The sequence below is a fragment of the Bufo gargarizans genome, chromosome 5 (assembly GCF_014858855.1).
Source record: "Bufo gargarizans isolate SCDJY-AF-19 chromosome 5, ASM1485885v1, whole genome shotgun sequence".
In the NCBI taxonomy this organism is placed as follows: domain Eukaryota; kingdom Metazoa; phylum Chordata; class Amphibia; order Anura; family Bufonidae; genus Bufo; species Bufo gargarizans.
Genome location: NC_058084.1, coordinates 74,426,819 through 74,450,367, shown reverse-complemented (window position 1 = coordinate 74,450,367; position 23,549 = coordinate 74,426,819). Strand labels below are relative to the sequence as shown.

General features: G+C 49.0%; 1 protein-coding gene across 1 annotated transcript in view; it reads left to right on the top strand.

Moving 5' to 3' along the window:
• Positions 1–8,479: 8,479 nt before the first annotated feature.
• The window catches only part of SNX16 (sorting nexin 16), a 31,268-nt gene continuing 16,198 nt past the window's right edge, over positions 8,480–23,549 (top strand). Inside the window, exons 1-3 of the mRNA XM_044293502.1 lie at positions 8,480–8,569; positions 10,989–11,423; positions 18,848–18,934. Coding sequence (XP_044149437.1) covers positions 11,067–11,423; positions 18,848–18,934 — 444 coding nt within the window. The 5' untranslated portion in view covers positions 8,480–8,569; positions 10,989–11,066. The remainder of the gene's footprint in view (positions 8,570–10,988; positions 11,424–18,847; positions 18,935–23,549) is intronic.

Sequence of the window (23,549 nt, the reverse complement as noted above, 5' to 3'; positions counted from 1 at the left end):
CACTGAAACTGATAATGGTTTACTTTCCCTGCCTCCCTTACCGCGAACCTTAGGAATTTTTGGTGGTCCGGATGTATTGGTACATGGTAATATGCATCTTTTAAGTCCAAGGTGCACATTACCGCTCCCTGAGAAATGAGGGGTGTTGTCGATCTTATCGATTCCATCTTGAAACGACGGTACTTTATGAAGACGTTCAGGGGTTTTAAGTTGATTATGGTTCTGAATGAACCGTCTGGCTTTTTGACCAGGAATAACCTTGAATAGAAGCCCCTGCCTTCCTGACCCGCAGGGACGCGAGTCACTGCGCCCAGCTTCTTCAATTTTGTGACGTCTTTTAAAAGGTTTTCCTGAGGTGTATCTCCTCCGTACTCTGTCAGCACAAATTTGTGTTGCGGAACAGACATAAACTCTATCCTGTATCCCTCCTGAATAATTTGGAGCACCCAAGGGTTCTGGGTTATTTGGCTCCATGCTGGGAGAAAAGATCTTAATCTTCCCCCGACTGGCCTGGCGTCATTGTTTGTCTTGGGAAGTGTTGGGGTTAAGCAGAAATCCTCTGCCCTTACCCCCTTTAGGATAGGACCATCTTCCCGATTTACCCTTGTCTTTATACGCTTGGTTCTTTGGCTGAAATTTCTTCCGAAAAAAATGTGTCCTCCTAGTTTTTGTTTCAGGAAACCCTATCTTTTTGTCTGAGGCCTTTTCAAGAATCTTGTCCAGGCTAGGGCCAAACACATATGATCCTGAAAAAGGGATTGTACATAATTTATTCTTTGAGGTGAGATCACCAGACCAGTTCTTTAGCCACAAAGCTCTTCTAGCGGTGTTTAGAAGGGCCCCACTTTTAGCTGCGAACCTGACTGACTCAGCCGAGGCTTCCGCTGTAAAGGCCGTTGCCATCTTCAGGAGTGGGATAGTCTCCAAGATGTCCTCCCTGGGAGTTCCCATTGACAAGTGATTCTCCAGCTGAGATAACCACAATAGTAAAGACCTAGCCACAGATGTGGCTGCCACGTTAGTGGAGATCAAGGCCGCCGACGCCTCCCAAGATTTCCTCAGGAGACCGTCGGCCTTGCGGTCCATGTGGTCTTTCAGCTGGGAGGAGTCCTCGAATGGGATTGCTGTTTTCTTAGCTACCCTGGCGACCGGGGCGTCTATCTTTGGGATTTCTTCCCATAGTTTAGTGTCCTCTTTGTCAAAGGATAGACGACTTTTGAATTCTCTGGGAATAAAAAGCCTCTTTTCCACATCTTCCCACTCATCCAGGATCATCTGCTTTAGGCTGGAATTCAAAGGAAAAACTTTTTTCCGTTTAGTAATCAGGCCTGCAAACATTTCCTCCTGAATGGACCTTTTAGTTGGTTCGTCTGGGATATCCATGGTCTGTCTAACCGCAGTCAGAAGGGAGTCCATATCCTCAGATGAGAAACAATATTTGCGTTTCTCCTCGTGGGATGAGGAAGGTAAAGACTCTTCTTCCTCCTCCTCTCCTGAATATTCCATCTCAATAACCTCTGGGTCTGATTCCAAGGCTTCCCTAGGTCTTTTAATCCCCGTGGTCTGCTCTGCCACCTTAGGCGCTATTAAGGAGGAAACTGATGCCTTGACTTCTTCTTTAATGATGGCTCTAAGGTCTGTTAAAAGGGACGACTGTTCCTCTTTCATCATCTTGTTAATGCAATCCGCACAAAGTTTCTTTGCATATGACTCCTGAAGCCTTTTGCTGCAGATAGCGCATCTCTTAGGCTTCTTTTTAGCATCCACCTTTAAGGTAGGATCTTTTTCCCCCTAGGAGACATGATGATAGAAACAGGCTATAATGCTTGCTAACCCTATCACCATACATCACCCTGCAGTGCTGGGTTTACTCACATGTCCCTGGGCAGGAGGGTCTGGGGACTGGTCTCTCATACTGGCTGACTCCATGACTTGAGGGACTCGCATTAAACCCCACCAGACTTTAAATGCCCCTGGCACTTACCCCTCCTGGCGTGGATGCTCCTCCCCTTCCTTCCGGTCATTGCAGGGGGTTCCGGACGGGACGCGAGGCCCAAACGCTAGGCCTCTAGCGTCCCTTGCCGCAGGGATCAAACACAGGGCGCTGCCATGCTGGATCCGGTGTCGGAGGTCACGCACATGCACACTCCTTCACCGGCGCCTCAACGTCACTTCCGGATCAGCGCCGAAACCGGAAGTACAAGAAAAAAGGCGCTCCGGCTCCCGCGTCCCTGGAGAGAGCATCCTGCAGCCCAGAGCCCCAGCGGGGTTGCGGCTACCATTCCCCAGCCCCTGCGAACATCCTTCCCAGCAGTGAGCCGCGTGACCCACAGGTACTGGAGGGGCTGGGAGGCTAAGGGACCCCAGCTTAGGGATTTTAGCCTGGCGTTTAGAAAAAAGAAAAATGAAAACTAAAAAAAGAAGGTCTGAAGAGAGACCCTCTCTCTGCCCTGTCCATTATTGGGACAGGAAAAAAACACTGGTGAAGGTGGGTGGGGGGGGAGCTTTTAACCTCTCTGTTTCCTGTCCCAATAGTGGGCGGGGGAGACAACCTCCATGTAGTGCTGTCATGGAGGACGTCCTGGAAAAACACCTTGTTAATAAAACCACCTGAGCTCGGACCTCTGTGCATGTGACTGGCTGGTGATACCATCACCTACTGTATAGAAAGGCCTTCTACAGAACATAGAAACCATTCATGGCAGCACGGTGGCTCAGTGGTTAGCACTGGTTCCTTGCAGCGCTGGGGTCCTGGGTTTGAATCCGACCAACATCTGTATGTTCTCCCCATGTTTGTGTGGGTTTCCTCCCACACTCCAAAGACATCCTGATAAAGAATTTAGATAGTGAGCCCCACTGGGGACAGTGCGATAATGTCTGCAAAGCTCTGCAGAATATAGTAGCGCTATATACGGTAAGTGCATAAAATAAATAATACCGCACCTGTCAGCACGCTGAGGGAACACCTGACTGGAGCCTTGGTAATAATATCTGAATAATTACTTTATTTGGAAATATCTTATTGATGTAATATCATTAATGTCATATTAAACAAAAAACTTGTGCTGCAGATTAACCTGATATCGGTCAGGCCTTTTTCACATCACATTTTTCCATGCCACATGTGTGCAACTGCATAATGTACCGCAACATACACTGTCCATAGGCAGAATAAAATGCACACTGTGCGGGTTTGTTTTATCAGCATTACATGCACAGCTATTCCTTTACCAACACTGCACATACACGCACAGCTCTGCCTCACCAACACTGCACATACACGCACAGCTCTGCCTCACCAACACTGCACATACACGCACAGCTCTGCCTCACCAACACTGCACATACACGCACAGCTCTGCCTCACCAACACTGCACATACACGCACAGCTCTGCCTCACCAACACTGCACATACACGCACAGCTCTGCCTCACCAACACTGCACATACACGCACAGCTCTGCCTCGCCAACACTACAAATACACGCACAGCTCTGCCTCGCCAACACTACATATACACGCACAGCTCTGCCTCGCCAACACTACATATACACGCACAGCTCTGCCTCGCCAACACTGCACATACACGCACAGCTCTGCCTCACCAACACTACGTATACACGCACAGCTCTGCCTCACCAACACTACGTATACACGCACAGCTCTGCCTCACCAACACTACGTATACACGCACAGCTCTGCCTCACCAACACTGCGTATACACGCACAGCTCTGCCTCACCAACACTGCATATACAGCTCTGCCTCACCAACACTGCATATACAGCTCTGCCTCACCAACACTGCATATACACGCACAGCTCTGCCTCACCAACACTGCGTATACACGCACAGCTCTGCCTCACCAACACTACGTATACACGCACAGCTCTGCCTCACCAACACTACGTATACACGCACAGCTCTGCCTCACCAACACTGCATATACACGCACAGCTCTGCCTCACCAACACTGCATATACACGCACAGCTCTGCCTCACCAACACTACGTATACACGCACAGCTCTGCCTCACCAACACTACGTATACACGCACAGCTCTGCCTCACCAACACTGCGTATACACGCACAGCTCTGCCTCACCAACACTGCATATACAGCTCTGCCTCACCAACACTGCGTATACACGCACAGCTCTGCCTCACCAACACTGCGTATACACGCACAGCTCTGCCTCACCAACACTGCATATACACGCACAGCTCTGCCTCACCAACACTGCATATACACGCACAGCTCTGCCTCACCAACACTGCATATACACGCACAGCTCTGCCTCACCAACACTGCATATACACGCACAGCTCTGCCTCACCAACACTGCATATACACGCACAGCTCTGCCTCACCAACACTGCACATACACGCACAGCTCTGCCTCACCAACACTACATATACAGCTCTGCCTCACCAACACTGCACATACACGCACAGCTCTGCCTCACCAACACTACACATACACGCACAGCTCTGCCTCACCAACACTACACATACACGCACAGCTCTGCCTCACCAACACTGCACATACACGCACAGCTCTGCCTCACCAACACTACACATATACACACACACACACAGCTCTGCCTCACCAACACTACACACACACACACACAGCTCTGCCTCACCAACACTACACACACACACAGCTCTGCCTCACCAACACTACACACACACACACAGCTCTGCCTCACCAACACTACACACACACACACAGCTCTGCCTCACCAACACTACACACACACACACACAGCTCTGCCTCACCAACACTCTATACATACACACACACACACACCGCTCTGCCTCACCAACACTACACACACACACACACCTCTGCCTCACCAACACTACACACACACACACACACACCTCTGCCTCACCAACACTACACACACACACACACACCTCTGCCTCACCAACACTACACACACACACACCTCTGCCTCACCAACACTACACACACACACACACAGCTCTGCCTCACCAACACTACACATACACACACACACACACACAGCTCTGCCTCACCAACACTACACATACACACACACACACAGCCCTGCCTCACCAACACTACACATACACACACAGCTCTGCCTCACCAACACTACACATACACACACAGCTCTGCCTCACCAACACTACATATACAGCTCTGCCTCACCAACACTACATATACACACACAGCGCTGCCTCACCAACACTACATATACAGCTCTGCCTCACCAACACTACATATACACACACAGCTCTGCCTCACCAACACTACATATACACACACAGCTCTGCCTCACCAACACTACATATACAGCTCTGCCTCACCAACACTACATATACAGCTCTGCCTCACCAACACTACATATACCCGCACAGCTCTGCCTCACCAACACTACATATACCCGCACAGCTCTGCCTCACCAACACTACATATACCCGCACAGCTCTGCCTCACCAACACTACATATACCCGCACAGCTCTGCCTCACCAACACTACATATACCCGCACAGCTCTGCCTCACCAACACTACATATACCCGCACAGCTCTGCCTCACCAACACTACATATACCCGCACAGCTCTGCCTCACCAACACTACATATACCCGCACAGCTCTGCCTCACCAACACTACATATACCCGCACAGCTCTGCCTCACCAACACTACATATACCCGCACAGCTCTGCCTCACCAACACTACATATACACGCACAGCTCTGCCTCACCAACACTACATATACACGCACAGCTCTGCCTCACCAACACTACATATACACGCACAGCTCTGCCTCACCAACACTACATATACAGCTCTGCCTCACCAACACTACATATACAGCTCTGCCTCACCAACACTACATATACAGCTCTGCCTCTCCATCAGTACATATACCCGCACAGCTCTGCCTCACCAACACTACATATACCCGCACAGCTCTGCCTCACCAACACTACATATACCCGCACAGCTCTGCCTCACCAACACTACATATACCCGCACAGCTCTGCCTCACCAACACTACATATACCCGCACAGCTCTGCCTCACCAACACTACATATACCCGCACAGCTCTGCCTCACCAACACTACATATACCCGCACAGCTCTGCCTCACCAACACTACATATACCCGCACAGCTCTGCCTCACCAACACTACATATACCCGCACAGCTCTGCCTCACCAACACTACATATACCCGCACAGCTCTGCCTCACCAACACTACATATACCCGCACAGCTCTGCCTCACCAACACTACATATACACGCACAGCTCTGCCTCACCAACACTACATATACACGCACAGCTCTGCCTCACCAACACTACATATACACACACAGCTCTGCCTCACCAACACTACATATACAGCTCTGCCTCACCAACACTACATATACAGCTCTGCCTCACCAACACTACATATACAGCTCTGCCTCACCAACACTACATATACAGCTCTGCCTCACCAACACTACATATACAGCTCTGCCTCACCAACACTACATATACACGCACAGCTCTGCCTCACCAACACTACATATACAGCTCTGCCTCACCAACACTACATATACACGCACAGCTCTGCCTCACCAACACTACATATACACGCACAGCTCTGCCTCACCAACACTACATATACACGCACAGCTCTGCCTCACCAACACTACATATACAGCTCTGCCTCACCAACACTACATATACACACACAGCTCTGCCTCACCAACACTACATATACACACACAGCCCTGCCTCACCAACACTACATATACACACACAGCCCTGCCTCACCAACACTACACATACACACACAGCTCTGCCTCACCAACACTACACATACACACACAGCTCTGCCTCACCAACACTACACATACACACACAGCTCTGCCTCACCAACACTACATATACACACACAGCTCTGCCTCACCAACACTACATATACACACACAGCTCTGCCTCACCAACACTACATATACACACACAGCTCTGCCTCACCAACACTACATATACACACACAGCTCTGCCTCACCAACACTACATATACACACACAGCTCTGCCTCACCAACACTACATATACACACACAGCTCTGCCTCACCAACACTACACATACACGCACAGCGCTGCCTCACCAACACTGCATATACACGCACAGCTCTGCCTCGCCAACACTACATATACACACACAGCTCTGCCTCGCCAACACTACATATACACACACAGCTCTGCCTCACCAACACTACACATACACGCACAGCTCTGCCTCACCAACACTACATATACACACACAGCCCTGCCTCACCAACACTACATATACACACACAGCTCTGCCTCACCAACACTACACATACACGCACAGCTCTGCCTCACCAACACTACATATACACACACAGCCCTGCCTCACCAACACTACACATACACACACAGCTCTGCCTCACCAACACTGCATATACACACACAGCTCTGCCTCACCAACACTGCATATACACACACAGCTCTGCCTCACCAACACTGCATATACACACACAGCTCTGCCTCACCAACACTACATATACAGCTCTGCCTCACCAACACTACATATACACACACACAGCTCTGCCTCACCAACACTACATATACACACACAGCTCTGCCTCACCAACACTACATATACACACACAGCTCTGCCTCACCAACACTACATATACACACACAGCTCTGCCTCGCCAACACTAGATATACACACACAGCTCTGCCTCGCCAACACTACATATACACGCACAGCTCTGCCTCGGCAACACTACATATACACGCACAGCTCTGCCTCCCCAACACTACATATACACGCACAGCTCTGCCTCACCAACACTACATATACCCGCACAGCTCTGCCTCACCAACACTACATATACACGCACAGCTCTGCCTCACCAACACTACATATACACGCACAGCTCTGCCTCACCAACACTACATATACACGCACAGCTCTGCCTCACCAACACTACGTATACACGCACAGCTCTGCCTCACCAACACTACATATACACGCACAGCTCTGCCTCACCAACACTACGTATACACGCACAGCTCTGCCTCACCAACACTACATATACACACACAGCTCTGCCTCACCAACACTACATATACACACACAGCTCTGCCTCACCAACACTACATATACACACACAGCTCTGCCTCACCAACACTACATATACAGCTCTGCCTCACCAACACTACATATACAGCTCTGCCTCACCAACACTACATATACACACACAGCTCTGCCTCACCAACACTACATATACACGCACAGCTCTGCCTCACCAACACTACACATCCACACACAGCTCTGCTCATCCACACACAGTACTCCCTTCCTCCTAGGATACAATACATTGCACAGCACATAACTTCCCGGAATCCCAGCACTTCCTAAAATCACAGAAGCGACCCCTCCCATGCACGTGACTGATCACATGACTGTGACATCATCAAAGGTCCTTGCGCTGACGGGCTCTGTGCTGGTCGGTGTAGTGTGAGAGTGCGGAGCTGTCACCCCGCGTCTACCGAGCGTCTGTAAGTAGATAAGACCGCACCGGAAACTAGTCCGGCACCACAGGTGACCGCGTCCGGCGGTACCGCCTTGTGTGTGTATGGAGGTGTAGCAGGCTGCATGCGCTGGGCTCCGGCTTATGTCAGTCTTTTGGCTGTTTGTGGTAACATGTGGGGATGAGTGTACTTTTATGTTTATTACTAGGCCAGCTTAGGTCCCTGATCACACTGTGAGGTGCGGTTATTTATTCTCACAGGTCTCCTGAGGATGTGTTTGGGCAGCTGTGACTAATGTGCCAGTGACAACTGTTGGCTCCATATCCATCTCTCCACCACTATGGTAACCCAACCCCAGAGCAGTGGTCTCCAAATTCTGGACCTACAACCCCCATCATCCCTGGTGTATTGTGGGTTTCAAGGATGGAAGACCCCTGGCAGGAGAATAGGGAAAATGAGCCGAGTCTGGTCCTGGGAGATGGTGGCCTGACATCAGTTATACATGGCGTCTGCAGTATAGTGAAGCCCGGGCTGGGGTTCTGGGCAGTTGTATCTGCGGATGTTTGTGTTGTTAACCTATAGGCCAGGTGATAGACGGCAGCACTTAAAGGGCATCTGTCAGCAGTTTTGTACCCATGACGCCGACTGACCTGTTACATGTGCGCTTTGCAGCTGAAGACATCTGTGTTGGTCCCATGTTCATATGTGCCCGCATTGCTGAGTAAAATAAAGTTTTAATATATGCAAATGAGCCTCTAGGAGCAACGAGGGCGTTACCATTACACCTAGAGGCTCTGATGTCTCTGCGACTGCTGCATCATCTGCACTTTGATTGACAGGACCAGGCAGTGAAAACATGGGGCCAACACAGATGTCTTCAGCTGCCAAGTGCACATGTAACAGGTCAGCCAGTGTCATAGGCACAAAACTGCTGACAGATGCCCTGTAAAGAGTGTCTTTCACCTAAAATCACCATTATAGAACACTAACATCAGGATCTCCATTACATTCCCCATATTAGAATGCGACCTTCCACATTGCTGTCCATCGCCGACTCTTATTCAATATGTTAATTAGTAGGGCTGTCCCGATACCCGTATCTGGACCGATACCGGGCATTTGCACGCGTACTTGTACTCGTGCAAATGTCGCCGATACATCACCGTGCAGCGGTGGGTCCCGTGTCCCAGATGATCAGCAGTGGGGATGGCAGCTGCAGGTCCCGTGTCAACTGCGGCTGTGGTTCCCGTGTCGGTTTCCATACGGCGGTGGTGTTCCGTGAAATTTCCCTACCCTCGTCACTTTCTGTTGTGACATGGCTGCAGCGGACATGACGTTCCCAGCTTTGGAAGCAGAACGACGGGGTAGGGAAATTTCCTACCAGAGTTGGGAAGAAGGGGCCACCTAATGCGCATGTGCCTTACCTCTCAGCTGGCTCCAGATGATCGTGTCCCAGCTGATCGGCGTGGGGGCGGGACTTCTGTGCGGCGGCTCCCAAGTCCCATGCGGTTGCCTAGCACTGGGAGGAAGTTAAAGCCACTTCCTTCCAGTACTCTGGTGCATCCGCATGGGAAGGATTACAGTAGGCCTGGTGGGTACGGTGCATGACATGGAGGAGAGGCTTAGTTACTTTCTCTCCATTTCATATTCAGTGAATATAAAATAAGGCGGGCGGGGGCATATAATAGTGATTCCCAACCAGCGTGCCTCCAGCTGTTGCAAAACTACACCTCCCAGCATGCCCGGACAGCCAAAGGTTAGATGCTGTTGGTCCCAGACATTGAATCCATCGCTGATCAGACTTCTAGTCAGCAACTTTGGTCATGTGACCAATAAATTGTGTGCAGTGAAGTCACGTGACTGTTTTAGGGGCGGGTCTGATAGGATTTTGGATTTGCAGCTCCAGTTAGACAATAAATAAACGGAGTAACTGTTGCATGCAACTTACCTGGGTGCCCATTTTGAAAAACATTGCTTGCACTTTGCATCCAGAATCCAGCAGCTTGGATTTTCCGTGACCGCGGTGTCGCTGTCGCATCGCGTGGTGTAGTAGCCCGGCTGCGTTCACCATTGTAGTGAATTGCAATGTGACCACAATCTTCACGCAGTCCTCGCTGGATTGTTTTAGCGTTTAGATTGGTTTCCTGTGGAGGTAAGTGGCCTCGGGTTCCCTAATGCTTATCCTGGTGACATCTTTGTTGCCTTTCTTGGCTCTTTTCCCGGACGGGGCTTTGTGTAGGGGCCATGTGCGCTCGTCTGTAGTGCTATATAATATTATGGGGCGTAGGAGTCGGCACAAAGCCCCAGTTGTCGTCTTTGTCGCTGTAGACTGCTTTGCTTGTCTGGTTTTATTTGTTTATTTTCCGGCTTTTGTTTACTTATTTTTGTTATTCGTTACCTTCTTTTCTGTCAACGTTGTAACGTTTGCACCTTTTCTTCATGACAGATGCCACTTGTTTGAAGGAACATTATGGTTGGATAAATGGCTGGCGTTTTTTGGCCCTGCTAATAAGCCGCAAAGAAGATGGCGACACCGTATGTCCCCGTGCCAATAGGAAATCCATCTTCGGGCAACATAACAACTAGAAGCCGAAGAAGCTCATCCCTTGGAAGCAGCTCCACAAGTTCGACCTCCTCTAAAGAGCCACCTGAAGATGGCAACCCTAGAAACCGCAAGAAGCTCAGTGCCCCCGATCAGCTGAGCTGTACCTCCTCTGTGTGTAGCAGCCCCCTGGTAAGGACTAAATTTGACTCCTCTGTGGAGTACAGCTCGCGACCAGTACCCCATGAGCATATTCCTAACTCGGCAGAGCTGGAAGAGAGGCCTTCAACACCCACCATCTTGGGATACGAAGTGATGGAAGAACGGGCAAAGTTTACCGTAAGCATATCCTACTTTCTGATCTATTCAGTGCTCATTCTGGTTTGATGGCCATGTGACTTTCTAGCCCTGGTACAAAGGTGACAATACACATTAGACGAATGACAGCCAAACCGAGACCTGGCGACCATATAATGTGTATAGGGGTGTCCCACAATTCCCTCCGCCATGGATGCAAGCAAAAAAAAGGATTGGGCATGTTGGATTTCCTTTAGGTCTCAGAGGCAATAGATTGCTGTGATTGAGGTCTGGGACTGGCTTAGGCTACTTTCACAATTGCGTTTAACTCCAGAGCGGAGTGCTCCAAAAAAATGCATTCCGTTCCGTTTTGGTTGCTCTCCCATCACGGACAGAAAACTGCTGCAGGCTGTGGTTTTCTGTCCGGCATGGGATGTGGAGCAAAACGGATCCGGCATGAAACGCATCTGTCCCCTAGTGACTTACAATGGTTTTAATGCCGGATCCATCATTGCTATGTTAAAGATAATACAACCGGATCCATTCATAACAGATGCAGCCGGTTGTATCATCAGAAACAGAAGCGTTTTTGCTGATCCTTGCCGGATCCAGTAAAAAGCTAGTGTGAAAGTAGCCTTACTCTCCTCTCCCTTTAGAAAACACATTCACGCTCAACCAGACTGAGCATGCATGTGTATGTGGTGGTCAGGAGTAAGAGCTGACACTTACCCACAATGTATGGCCTTAATCATTGGTGCCAATCATTTATACGACATGATTGGTTGACTCCATAATTGGCCTGAAAGATATCTTTTCCATTATCAGTGAAATCTGTCCAAAGAGACGCCTTTCGCCCTTTTAGACCAGATTTTTGTGAAAATGGATTTTCGATCCCCTTATATTTTAGTTTTTATTGGCTGGACCTTCCACACTTCACTACAATTTTTGGGCTGTTGTGTCAGAGGTTTCACTGTATTTCTAGTCTACAATCCTAGACTATGTCTTGTGAAAATCTTGCTCTTTAATGGGCTCGCCTAATGTATCTCCTGGGGTGGCGGATTCCCGGTTGCTCATTTTGGACATGAATTGATTCCTGGTATCATTTAGTGGGGTCTGTGTGTTTTTGGGTTTGTTCATGAAGCCGTGTTGGATCATGTATATAAGGTCTCATGCACGCGGCCGTTGTTTGGATCCGCATCCGAGCCGCAGTTTTGGCGGCTCAGATGCGGACCCATTCACTCCAATGGGGCCGCAAAATATGCGGACAGCACTCCGTGTTCTGTCCGCATCCGTTGCTTTGTTCCGTGGCCCCGCAAAAAAAATATAACCTGTCCTATTCTTGTCCGTTTTGCGATCAAGAATAAGCAGTTATATTAATGGCCGTCCGCACCGTTCCACAAATTGCGTAGCGCACACGGACGCCATCCGTGTTTTGAGGACTACAAAACACACAACGGTCGTGTGCATGAGGCCTAAAAGAGTTGTTCAGGTTCTGAACAGATTGCACAACAAGAGAGACTTATTGCATATCCATAGGATATGCCATCAATGTCAAATAGTTTGAGACCCCATGTCTAGGACCCTAATTATTGTTAGCGTCTCTTTTGGCCACTTTCACACGAGTGTATTCTGTCTGGCCTGGGAAACGCGCTTCGTGTGACAGCTGTATTTCCCAGACTGAACACTGAAGTGAACTCGCTGTATCATAATGATTTATGATGCTGTGTACTCCTGCCTGACCGCAGGTCTACTGTACTGTACTCGCAGGTAGTGCCACAGTCAGGAACACACAGCATTATGATGCGGTGTTCAGTCCGGCAAATACGGCCGTCACACCGTGTGTTTCCTGGCCTGAATCATCTCATGTGAAATTGGCCATAGTCAGATGACACCTTTTGTTAGGCTTTCACATCTGCGTTTTTGCTAGATCCGTCATGATAATAGAACCGCCTGCATCCGTTATGCATAGAAGAGAAGACCGGCACTCACTGTATAGATGCGCTTATATTTTTATTGTCACATAGATATGATAGATACATAAAAATATAAGTGCATCTATACAACGAGTTAGCAAACAATCATTGCAGTGCCGCTGAAGAAGGACTTCATGCGCCAAACCGTACACTGTGCGTGCGCACTTGGGGGAAGGTAGATTTTCCAGCGCAAAATCTTCGATCAGATATCCCTACCACTTAGTGCGCACGCGCGCACAAATTATCCGGAGCAGCTCATCCTTACCGCAGAGCTGAGTGCAGAATATCGAGGTCACCACATAGCAGAGCTGAGTGCGGGATATTGGGGGTAATATCCCGCATTCAGCTCTGCTATGTGATGACCTCGATATTCTGCACTCAGCTCTGAGGAAAGGATGAGCTGCTCCGGATGATTTGTGCGCACTCAGGGGTAGGGAGAGCTGATGGAACATTTTGCGCTGGAAAATCTACCCACCCCTAAGTGCGCACGCGCGGTGTATGGTTTCGCGCATGCGCATGAAGTCCTTCTTCTGTGGCGCTGCAATGATTTTATCTTGCTAACCCAGTGGATGTGCGCTTGCACACACCCTCCTCCAGCTGATTCCTGGCAAGGTATAGGATTCTTGCAGAACACCGGTCTGCTGATCTATGGGACTCCGACCCTAGACACGTGCACCACGCCATTCACAAGGATGGAGTGCCGACTGTTATTTTCTACATCCGTTATGAACTGATCCGGTTGTATTATGTCTTATATAGCCATGACGGATCCAACACTAAAACTGTTGTAAGTCAATGGTGGGACAGATCCATTTTCTTTTGTGTAAGAGAAAACGCATTGGTCCTCGTTGACTTGCATTGTGATTCATGATGGATCCGTTTAGCTCCGCACCACATCGCGGACAGAAAAACGATGTATGCGTCGTGGGAGCGCATTGGAACGGAATACATTCTGGTGCACTCCGTTCCCTTCAGTTCAGTTTTGTCCCCATTGACAATGAATGGGGACGAAATGGAAGCGTTTCCCCCGCTATTGAGATCCTATGACGGATCTCGATAGCGGAAAGGGAAAGCCCAAGTGTGAATGTAGCCTTAAGGATCTGCATCCTGCTCGGAGCCTGAATAATTCTGTCACATTGCCTGTATGAAATGGTTGTCACATTTCGAAAAACAGCTTTCCATTTACCCTGCTTGGGTGGGTGTATAAGACCTGATCTGCCAGTGGATTTCGTGGGTGGCCAGGTATTTGAATAGCCCCATGTAATACGTCCCTGCTTGTTTGCTGGAGGTTTCAGGGGCCCTTTAGACAATAATACGGTTGCTACTTATTTTGTAATACTGGCTTGTTCTGGGTTTTTACATTGTATTGTATTGGGATTTCTGCATTTTTAGGAGGAAGAAACTGGAATTCTAGTGATTAAGGGAAGTTATACCTGACGTGACCGATGTGCTTGGAGAATAATACCGTGCACTCGTGTTATATTGGTCATAGAAAGGAAGGTTAGCCGTCACACCTAATTAGTAATTATTCCTTATTTGTATGGAGCCAACATATTAAAGGGAACCTGTCACCTCCCAAAACCATCCCAAGCCGCCAGCAGTACCTGCGTGTAGCGAGCAGCGTGTTTCTGATGATGCCTTTCTTCCTGAAGTCAGATGTAGCAAAAGTACTGAAAACGTTGTTTTATCCCCTGCCCGGCAATATGCTTGAAGTCACGGAGGCAGCGGCGTCCTTGCTTCAAGTCACTGTAACCGGGCCCCTTCCTGCCCCTTTACTGTAAACTGACAGCGCTAATGCAGAGAGTTCGGCAAAGCCAGCCAAACTGCCGGCTGTCAGTCACAGCGAAGGGGCAGGGAAGGGGGCCCGGTTACCGTCACTTGAAGCAAGGACGCCGCTGCCCCCGTGACTTCAAGCCTGTGTGGAGAAGCGCGCCGGGCAGGGGATAAAACAACGTTTTCAGTACTTTTGCTGCATCTGACTTCAGGAAGAAAGGCATCATCAGAAACACGCTGCTCGCTACAGGCAGGTACTGCTGGCGGCTTGGGGCGGTTTTGGGAGGTGACAGGTTCCGTTTAAATGCAGAGAATATACAGGCATTACCTCTATACTATTCTATACACGCGGCTGAGATGGTTTTATAGGAAGAAGATTTAGAGAGCGTTTACCAGCAGTTTTATGCAGTTCTGAGCACAGCATGAACGTGACGGACTCTGAGCGAAACACTGGGCCCCTTTCTTAAAGAGGTTCTCGGCTATTGCTGTACTGATGATGTATCCATCGATATCATATCGTCCGGGGCCCGACTGCCGGCACCCCCAGCGATCAGCTGTTTCCAGAGAACTAGGCCATAACCACTACCTGCTCAACATCGCAGTGGCGAGCGGTGTAACTACAACTCCGCCATCCCCATTCACTGCAATTTGCTGTAGTTACATCTGCTCACCGCTGCAATGTCGACAACGATGAGAAGAACCCCGCGCTCACAGCTGACAGCACTGCGGGGTGCCAGGAGTGGGGCCCCTGCTGATCTGGTACTGGTGACTGACCCTCAGCAGAGGTCATCAGTATAGCAGAAGCTGAGGACCCCTTTAATTGACCCAGTGATTCTGGGGGTTGTGCAGCCTGTTTATATTAATGACCTATCCACAATAATACAGTAGACAAAACACGACTAAAGATGCCATAAAATCCACAAAAGTATATTTCATAACAGCAGAGCAGAAATCTGCCCAACCCATGACTCTGGTGTCTTCTTCAGGGGCATGACAGGACCTGTATGGGTGTGACCTACTAATCGTCACCTTCTGTACCATATCTGTGTACTGTGTCCCTGATTTATGTATTTTTGTTTAACTTGTCCTGTCATTAATAAAATTGATATTATTTAATCCAAGTATTGGTAAGAAACGCAACAACAAATCCTACGTTGCATAACAGTCGCTATGTAACCCTAGGCTTAAAGGGGATCTCTCACCCCAGTTTCAGACTGTTCTCTACAGTAATACATGCATATTGCTGCTACGTAGTCCAGATCACTATTTTCTATTGTCCCATTGGCAGAAGTCAATGGCATTTGTTCTCTTGCCTGAAGCTGCATTACGTTTTGGGAGGTTATTGTTACTCCAGCTTCCCTGTGACAGGAGGTGACATGAACAGGCCGCTCTTCTTCTCTAGGGGTTTACCTATTTTATAAAACCTTGGTACTTCCAGGTAATTTCCAGGAGTCTGACACGGCGGCTGCGGGGACAATGCTTCCCTTTATACATGGAGATGATCTTCCCATCTGTGGTTTGTGTTGGAACCATAAGGTTTAGCCCAGCTGTAAACTTGTCTGACCTGCTTTAAAAATCTTGATCATCTTTTTATACTTCATATAAGGATTTTTTGGAATCGTATGGCACTAATGTGTATTTCTGTTTGAATGTAGTTTTTATTGCTGTGTTGTGTATGGGGTCTGGAGTCAGAGACTGAAGTCCACTCTAGACTGGTAGATGTCACGCCTCGGTGTGGGAGCCAGTGGCGTGCCTAGGGTGTTTGGCACCCGGGGCGGGTCCTTTCTCTGGTACTCCCCCCGACCCCCAAATACTTGACCACATACCTCTTACATCCAGGGACGTCTCCTGTGATGTAGACCTTCTCTTTCCTCTTCTTCTCCGTTAGACCGCCATGAGAAATTATTTCAGCCGCATCTCGTCTAAATTTTTCCATCAACCTCCCCATCCTGGTGTCCGACAATGTCATCCTGCTGCCACCCCCAATACTGTGCCCGTTGTGCTCCCCAATGCCCCAGGTACTATACTGCAGAAAAAAGTGACCCTAATAGACATAATTGGGGTCATTTATCAAATTGGTATAAAGTAGAACTGGATTTCCAAAAGAGCTGTCAAATATGAAAGGTGGAATCTGATTGGCTGCTATAGTGACCCCGGTAGACATAATTGGGGTCATTTATGAAACTGGTGTAAAGTAGAACTGGATTTCCAAAAGAGCTGTCAAATATGAAAGGTGGAATCTGATTGGCTGCTATGGGCAACTAAGCCAGTTCTACTTTACACCAGTTTCATAAATTAACCCAAATGTCCCTATAGTGTCTACAGCAGTTATAATGTCCCCTTGAGTGCCCCAGTAATAATAACACCCTATATTGCGCTCCAGGTAATAATCCCTCTATAGTGTCCCCAGAAATAATAGAATTGCCCCTACAGTGCCTCCTCAATAGCAACGCTGCCCCCATATAGTAATTCCCCCCACACTGCCCCATACAGTAATTTCTCCAAAACTGCCCCCCCCCACACAATAGTTTCCCCCACATTGCCCCATATAGTAATTTGCCCCCACATAGTAATCCCTCCCATAATTATTTGCCCCCACACAGTATCCCACCATAATATTTTTTTTCCCCCAAAGTTGGCACATAAAAAACAAAATAATAATTACTCACCTGCGCTTGCAGAGGAGAGGAAGGCGCGCACACTTCACTGTGCAGCTGCCGCCCAGCACAGGCGCACACGATGACGTCATCACGCACGCCTGCACTGGGATTTCACTACTACATAGGCCTACTAGGCCTGAAGCCTATGGCGGTGATCGGCGGCAGGGAAGGGAACTATGCGCTCCCATGCCCCGCCACAGTATGTGGGTGTCAGCGCTCCAGCAATGAGCGCTTCCATCTGTATTGATGGAAGTGCTCATTGCTTCTGGCACCCCCCTGAGAGCCGGCACCCGGGACGTCAGACCCCCACAGATCAGATACTGATGACCTATGCAGAGGATGGGTCATCGGTATTAAAGGGATGCGCAGTGCCGGTATAATGTTCCTTCCCTGTGCTGGCATCGGCCTCGGGGAAAGAACTGCGCATGCGCAAGCTCGCGCAGTTCCTTCCCTGTGCTGGCATCGGCCTCGGGGAAAGAACTGCGCATGCGCAAGCTCGCGCATCGCGAGATTACGGCAATCTATCGTTGATGAAAGGAGGAGATTCGGAGGACCTAGGTGGTGCTGGGCTCCTTCACAGGTGGGCACGGCTGGGCACCAGGAAGGTTCGTATAGCCCCTTGGGCACCTACAAGACTAATTTACATATCTCTAAAATCCTTTTTTAAAGAAAATAAAAGCACACAGCCCTATAGGACCGGTATATTGCGGACATGCTAGCGGCGATCTAGCCGTGCATGTCCGCATCTCTATAGCACAAAACTTGGTGACAGAATCCCTTTAAAGTCTTGGAAAACTGATGAACCTCACATTGCGCTCCCTTTCCTTGCTCACGTTAGTGCCCAGTTACAGCTGCCCCCTTCTGCTGGAACTGGGCATATTCGGCCAGCAGTCTATAGCTAGACTACAGGTCGCAACCCCGTACAGCGGGCTATACACATCACTGATTGGGAAACTACTGAAAATAACTCATTACTATATTTAGAGTCAAATTTGTTTGCTGCAACAGGAGTCACATTTTGTCTATTGGAATACCTCAAGGCTGTTTTTTTAACTGACAGGTATATAAGATTCTAGTTAGAAGAAGCCCGGACGAGAGCTGGGTGGTCTTCCGGAGATACACAGATTTTTCAAGGCTTAATGACAAGGTAAGTTCTGTGGAGTAAGGATAATGTCATTTGTCGCTCTATCTGTTATTACAGCAATTATATTATTTTGCGAGCTTAGCAAAATGCTATTTTTTTTTTTTTTTTGCACAACTTGAGGATAGAACAGACGGACCTACAATAGCATTGGGAGTGCATACTATTCATGGAGCGACCCGGCCACCAGTGCAGCCTTCCAGAGCAGGAGGCGCTGAGCAGATTGATATATAGTTTATGAGAAATGGTGAACTTGTCATTTGTACCTTTTAAATCTCTTTTTCTTATGTTATACATGGGGGTCATCTTATCAATGACTGCTGTGTATACACACTTAGGCTATGTGCACACGTCCATATCCGTTTTGCGGTCTGCAAATTACCCATACCTTCTGTGTGCAATCCACATATTTTTCCGTCCCATTAATAGAAATGGCCAAGCGCAAAACGGACAAGAGTAGGACGCGTTCTGTAATTTGCCGGAAGGACGTACTGATGCTGTCCGGTTTTCTCGTTCATGTCATTGGGGGACACAGGACACCATAAGTAGATCTACTGCGGCCACTAGGAGGCGACACTAGGCAATAAAGTGTTACCTAATCAGTTTTAGCTTAGTGTCTGTAGGAGGCAAGGCTCCTAACTGCCATTTATTTTGTTATTTTACCTTTTTTCCTCTTTAGGTACTTGAAACAGAGACACCAGGCCTCTCTGTTTACCCGGGGAGGAAGGCCGGTGTCGGTTCCCCTCACCGCCCAACCTCCCCCCAAGAAGAAAAAGTGGACCAGGGCAGCCCAGCTCCCCTGCATCCTGCCAGCCATGGGGTCACCTGCGTTTCTGCAGTCTCCCCCCTCCACTCCAGCCTCCCTACCACCTTGATGCTAGTGGCTGAGGAGGTGACCCTGCTGGTACCCCGAGGGGGGAGTGAAGAGGATGAAGATGGGGTGAGTATTGACCACAGGGTAAGTATAACCCCCGCCATCCACCACCATCCCACTCACTCCACTCCCCCATCACCCCATTGGCCTGGGTTCATCTTCCTATTTTAATCGGGTGCTTGAGGCCCTCCCTCGCCTCTCTCCCTCACCTGCCCTCCAGGACCCGCGCCTTTCCTCCGAGGCCTGCTGATATTGTTTCAAGTGGCCACATCCATTACTGGGGCGGCCGCTGCGTGTCACCACCAGATATGCCTAGCCCAGGTTTCAGGCAGTTCCACGGCCCGTCTTCCATACCTCCGTTCTGGCCGGAGGTACTTCCGTGCAGCCCGCGCCTACACGAGCCCCCGGCTTTGCGCCCTGCTAGGCCTCAACTTCCAGGCTGAGTTACCGGGGGCAGGAATGGCCACCCAGGCGCAAAAATGTTATACGTATTTAAAGATACTGGGTAAACTTCAATTATGGGGGTTAAAAAATAAAATCCCATTTAGCCCCTGGTGCTCTCAGCGCTGTACAGGTGCCTACTATAGTGTTTAAGCCCTTTTACAGGTGGCACATATGCATTACTTTCCACCGTTCCGCTCATAGGCGCTGGTTTCGGTACATACTGTTGTTTTACCCCCTTCTCAGGTGGCGTTATTGCACTGAATATTATATGTCCTGTAACATTACCTGCCCTCCCTCATTAGGCAGGGTAATCGCACTACCACTGGCGACGGTGCATCCGCTAGCATGACCCCTTTCCGCCGGCAGAGTACTGCTGAATACCGTACACCGCGTAGCATTACCCCCTTCCATAGGCGGAGTAATTGCACTATCACTGGATGTTGTGCATCCTGTCGCGTTAACCCCTTCCACTTCTGGATGCTATAACCTATCTCATTGCTTCCTCCACCCACATTTGCATTCTGTGACTACCACGCCATGCTAGAATGGTGCTACTTGCATTGGATGGGGGGCCACCTATCCTATTCCTCCCCCTCCACAGGGGGGGGTAATGACACTACTACTAGATACAGTATAGCCTATCCCATTACCTCCTTTCACAGTTTGGGTAATCACTCTGGTGCAATGATTACACTAACATTGGATACTGTGACCACTATGCCACAGTGGAGCATTGGTCCTAGCACCGGACCTTCTGCAGGTAGAGTTTTCATGCTAACGGGTGGTACACCATAGCAAAGCATTGGTCTCAGCTCCGTCTCTGTTCTTCCCGTCATATTCCTTCCCTTTCTCAGGGGGAGTATTAGCAAGAGACAGTACCTACTATTGCCTTCCCCTCCTCAGGAGGTGGAATACGGGGCAACCACTGGTTACTGCACTATGTCCACATTATCCCTTTCATTAGCTAGGTACTTTGTGTATTGGCATTGAGCGCTTACATGGCGGCCTCTGCTTGCTCAGGGGTTCCTTACAACACAACCTTTCTTGTGCTTTAACAAAATGGTAGTCATTGTCTCCCCCCAATCGGTGGAGCATCTGCACTGGCACAGAATACGGTGATTGCTTCCACATCCATTCGGTTAGCGGTTTTGTGCATTTCACTGACTCGGTATACTGTATCCACGGCCAGCTCTCCTCCTTCTCAGGTGGAGTATCTATGCCAGTACTACACACCATGAGATATGGCCTCCCCCACAGTCGGAGTATTGCCCTAGCCACTGTGGCTACTACTGCATGGCCTCCCCCACGGGTGGAGTGGCACACAAGCACTGGATGCAGTGTTCTCGACTGCACGGCCTCCCTTTCAGTTGGCGGATTGCACAAGCGCTAGATGCTATATTCCCTACGGTATGGCTCTCTTACCAGGTGGAGTATTTGCGGTAGCCTGGCGTAACCCCCTTGTTCTTGTGGCGCTAGTCTACGGTATTGTTTCCTTCACAAGTCATTGGCGCTAACATTTAACACGGTGACGGCTTCAGCATTGCCCTCAAGTACGGGCTCTGACATGTCAAGTTGTAGCGGACATACCTATTCAGCGCCCTTACTGTGAATTGCCTATATTTCTCCTCTCCAGATGAGCGGTTGTGCTGTCGCTTGTTGTCACAGCTAATGGATGATTTGTTGCTGGAACGCAACACCCTTCCTACTCTATGCCTTTCCACAAAGTTATTGGTTACACACCCAAGCTACTGTTTTCTGTCTACCCAACCAGTGTCATATTCCCTGGGGTTGGTGTATTATTGCTCTGGAGTACCCGCACTGCCGCTGCTTTTTTATTTTTTTTCTCTGATACTTCTGCGGAGTTGGACATCGCCATTACACTCCCCTTAGGGCGGAGTATTCTCCCGACTCTGGCCACTTTAGACATTTTTCGGGGCCGGAGTTGCTCTCTGACGAGTCTACGCACCCCCCACGTTTCTGGCGTGGGCATTGCTTCATAGCAAAAAAGCAAGTGGAGATCATATATCCAAAATAATATAAATTTTCTATGTATTAAAATATGTAGAAAAAAGGGCAAGATGGGAAAACAGTATACAGAGAAGCGAAGGGCAAAGTATACACAGCTGAACTCTCATGCATCTCCACAAGGCAAATCAGCACTTGGTGGATACCAGGTTAAATACTGTGACTCACAGGCACCCAAATAACTGATGATAAATACCACCCCAATAGGGGACTAAGTTACGTGATACACAATAGAATGTCCGTGAGATACACAGCAACGTCCTAAACAGTCATGGACAACATATAACTGGCAGGCTTAGTACAATATAGCTACAGCCTAGTCCATGACACAGTACATATATATAAACAGCCTAAAGGATAGCGTAGGCCTAATATGAATATGGTATATGGTAAACTATGTACTGGTGTCTAACTACACCTAACGCAGGACGTACCTGAAGAACTTAAGATAACCCAGAAGGATAAGTGACCCTAAGCGCAAGACCTATACTCGCGTTTCACCTCAGCGGCTTCGTCAGGAGGTGGGCATTTCTTCAGCCTGCTGGTGGCGTTGGCCGGTCCAGGCAGTTTTGTCTGAGGTGTAGAAGACTGCTTCTCTTGCAAGAGAACTTACGATAAACCTCTGGGGGCATCCTCCTACCATATTACTTCTTCTTCAGGAGTTTTTTCTCTTTTTGCAGCGGTGTACACAGCGGTTCCTAATCTTCTTCCAGGGGTGTACTCATAGCTACATCCCTAGATATTCTTGGGGAGCGTCTACGCTCTCACTTTTTGTAGCCTGCTCTCTTTTTACAGTGCAGCTGCTCTGTCTCTGCTTTGCTTCATCAGTCATGATATTGTCCTGGACCAAGCATCTGGCAGTCTTCCTTTTGTCATTCATGTGGCTGTACTCGCATGCTACATTTCTCTCTTGAGCATGGCTGGAACCTTACGTTCCCTGAAGATCTTTTTTTTTTTTTTTTTTTTTTTTCCTCAGACTTCTCACCGAGCATGTTTTTTTTCCGGGTCAGTTCCACTGATGGGTTCCCATTGTGGCTTTTATCTCCCGTGGTCCTCCTGACTTTCTCTTTACATGTTGGCCCAGAGAGGTCTCCTCACCTACCTGGGAGGCCTCTCCAGGAATGGTCCTCTGTCTTCTGCCCAGCTGGTTCCTTCCTGACTACCATGTTTTTTTCTCTGTGTTGAAATCTCCCTTTCTGGTACTTAAACATTGGGTTGAGTTTTTTGTCGGGGTCCTCCCCGCTTTTTGGCCGGGTCTTATATGTACCCAGATTCTGC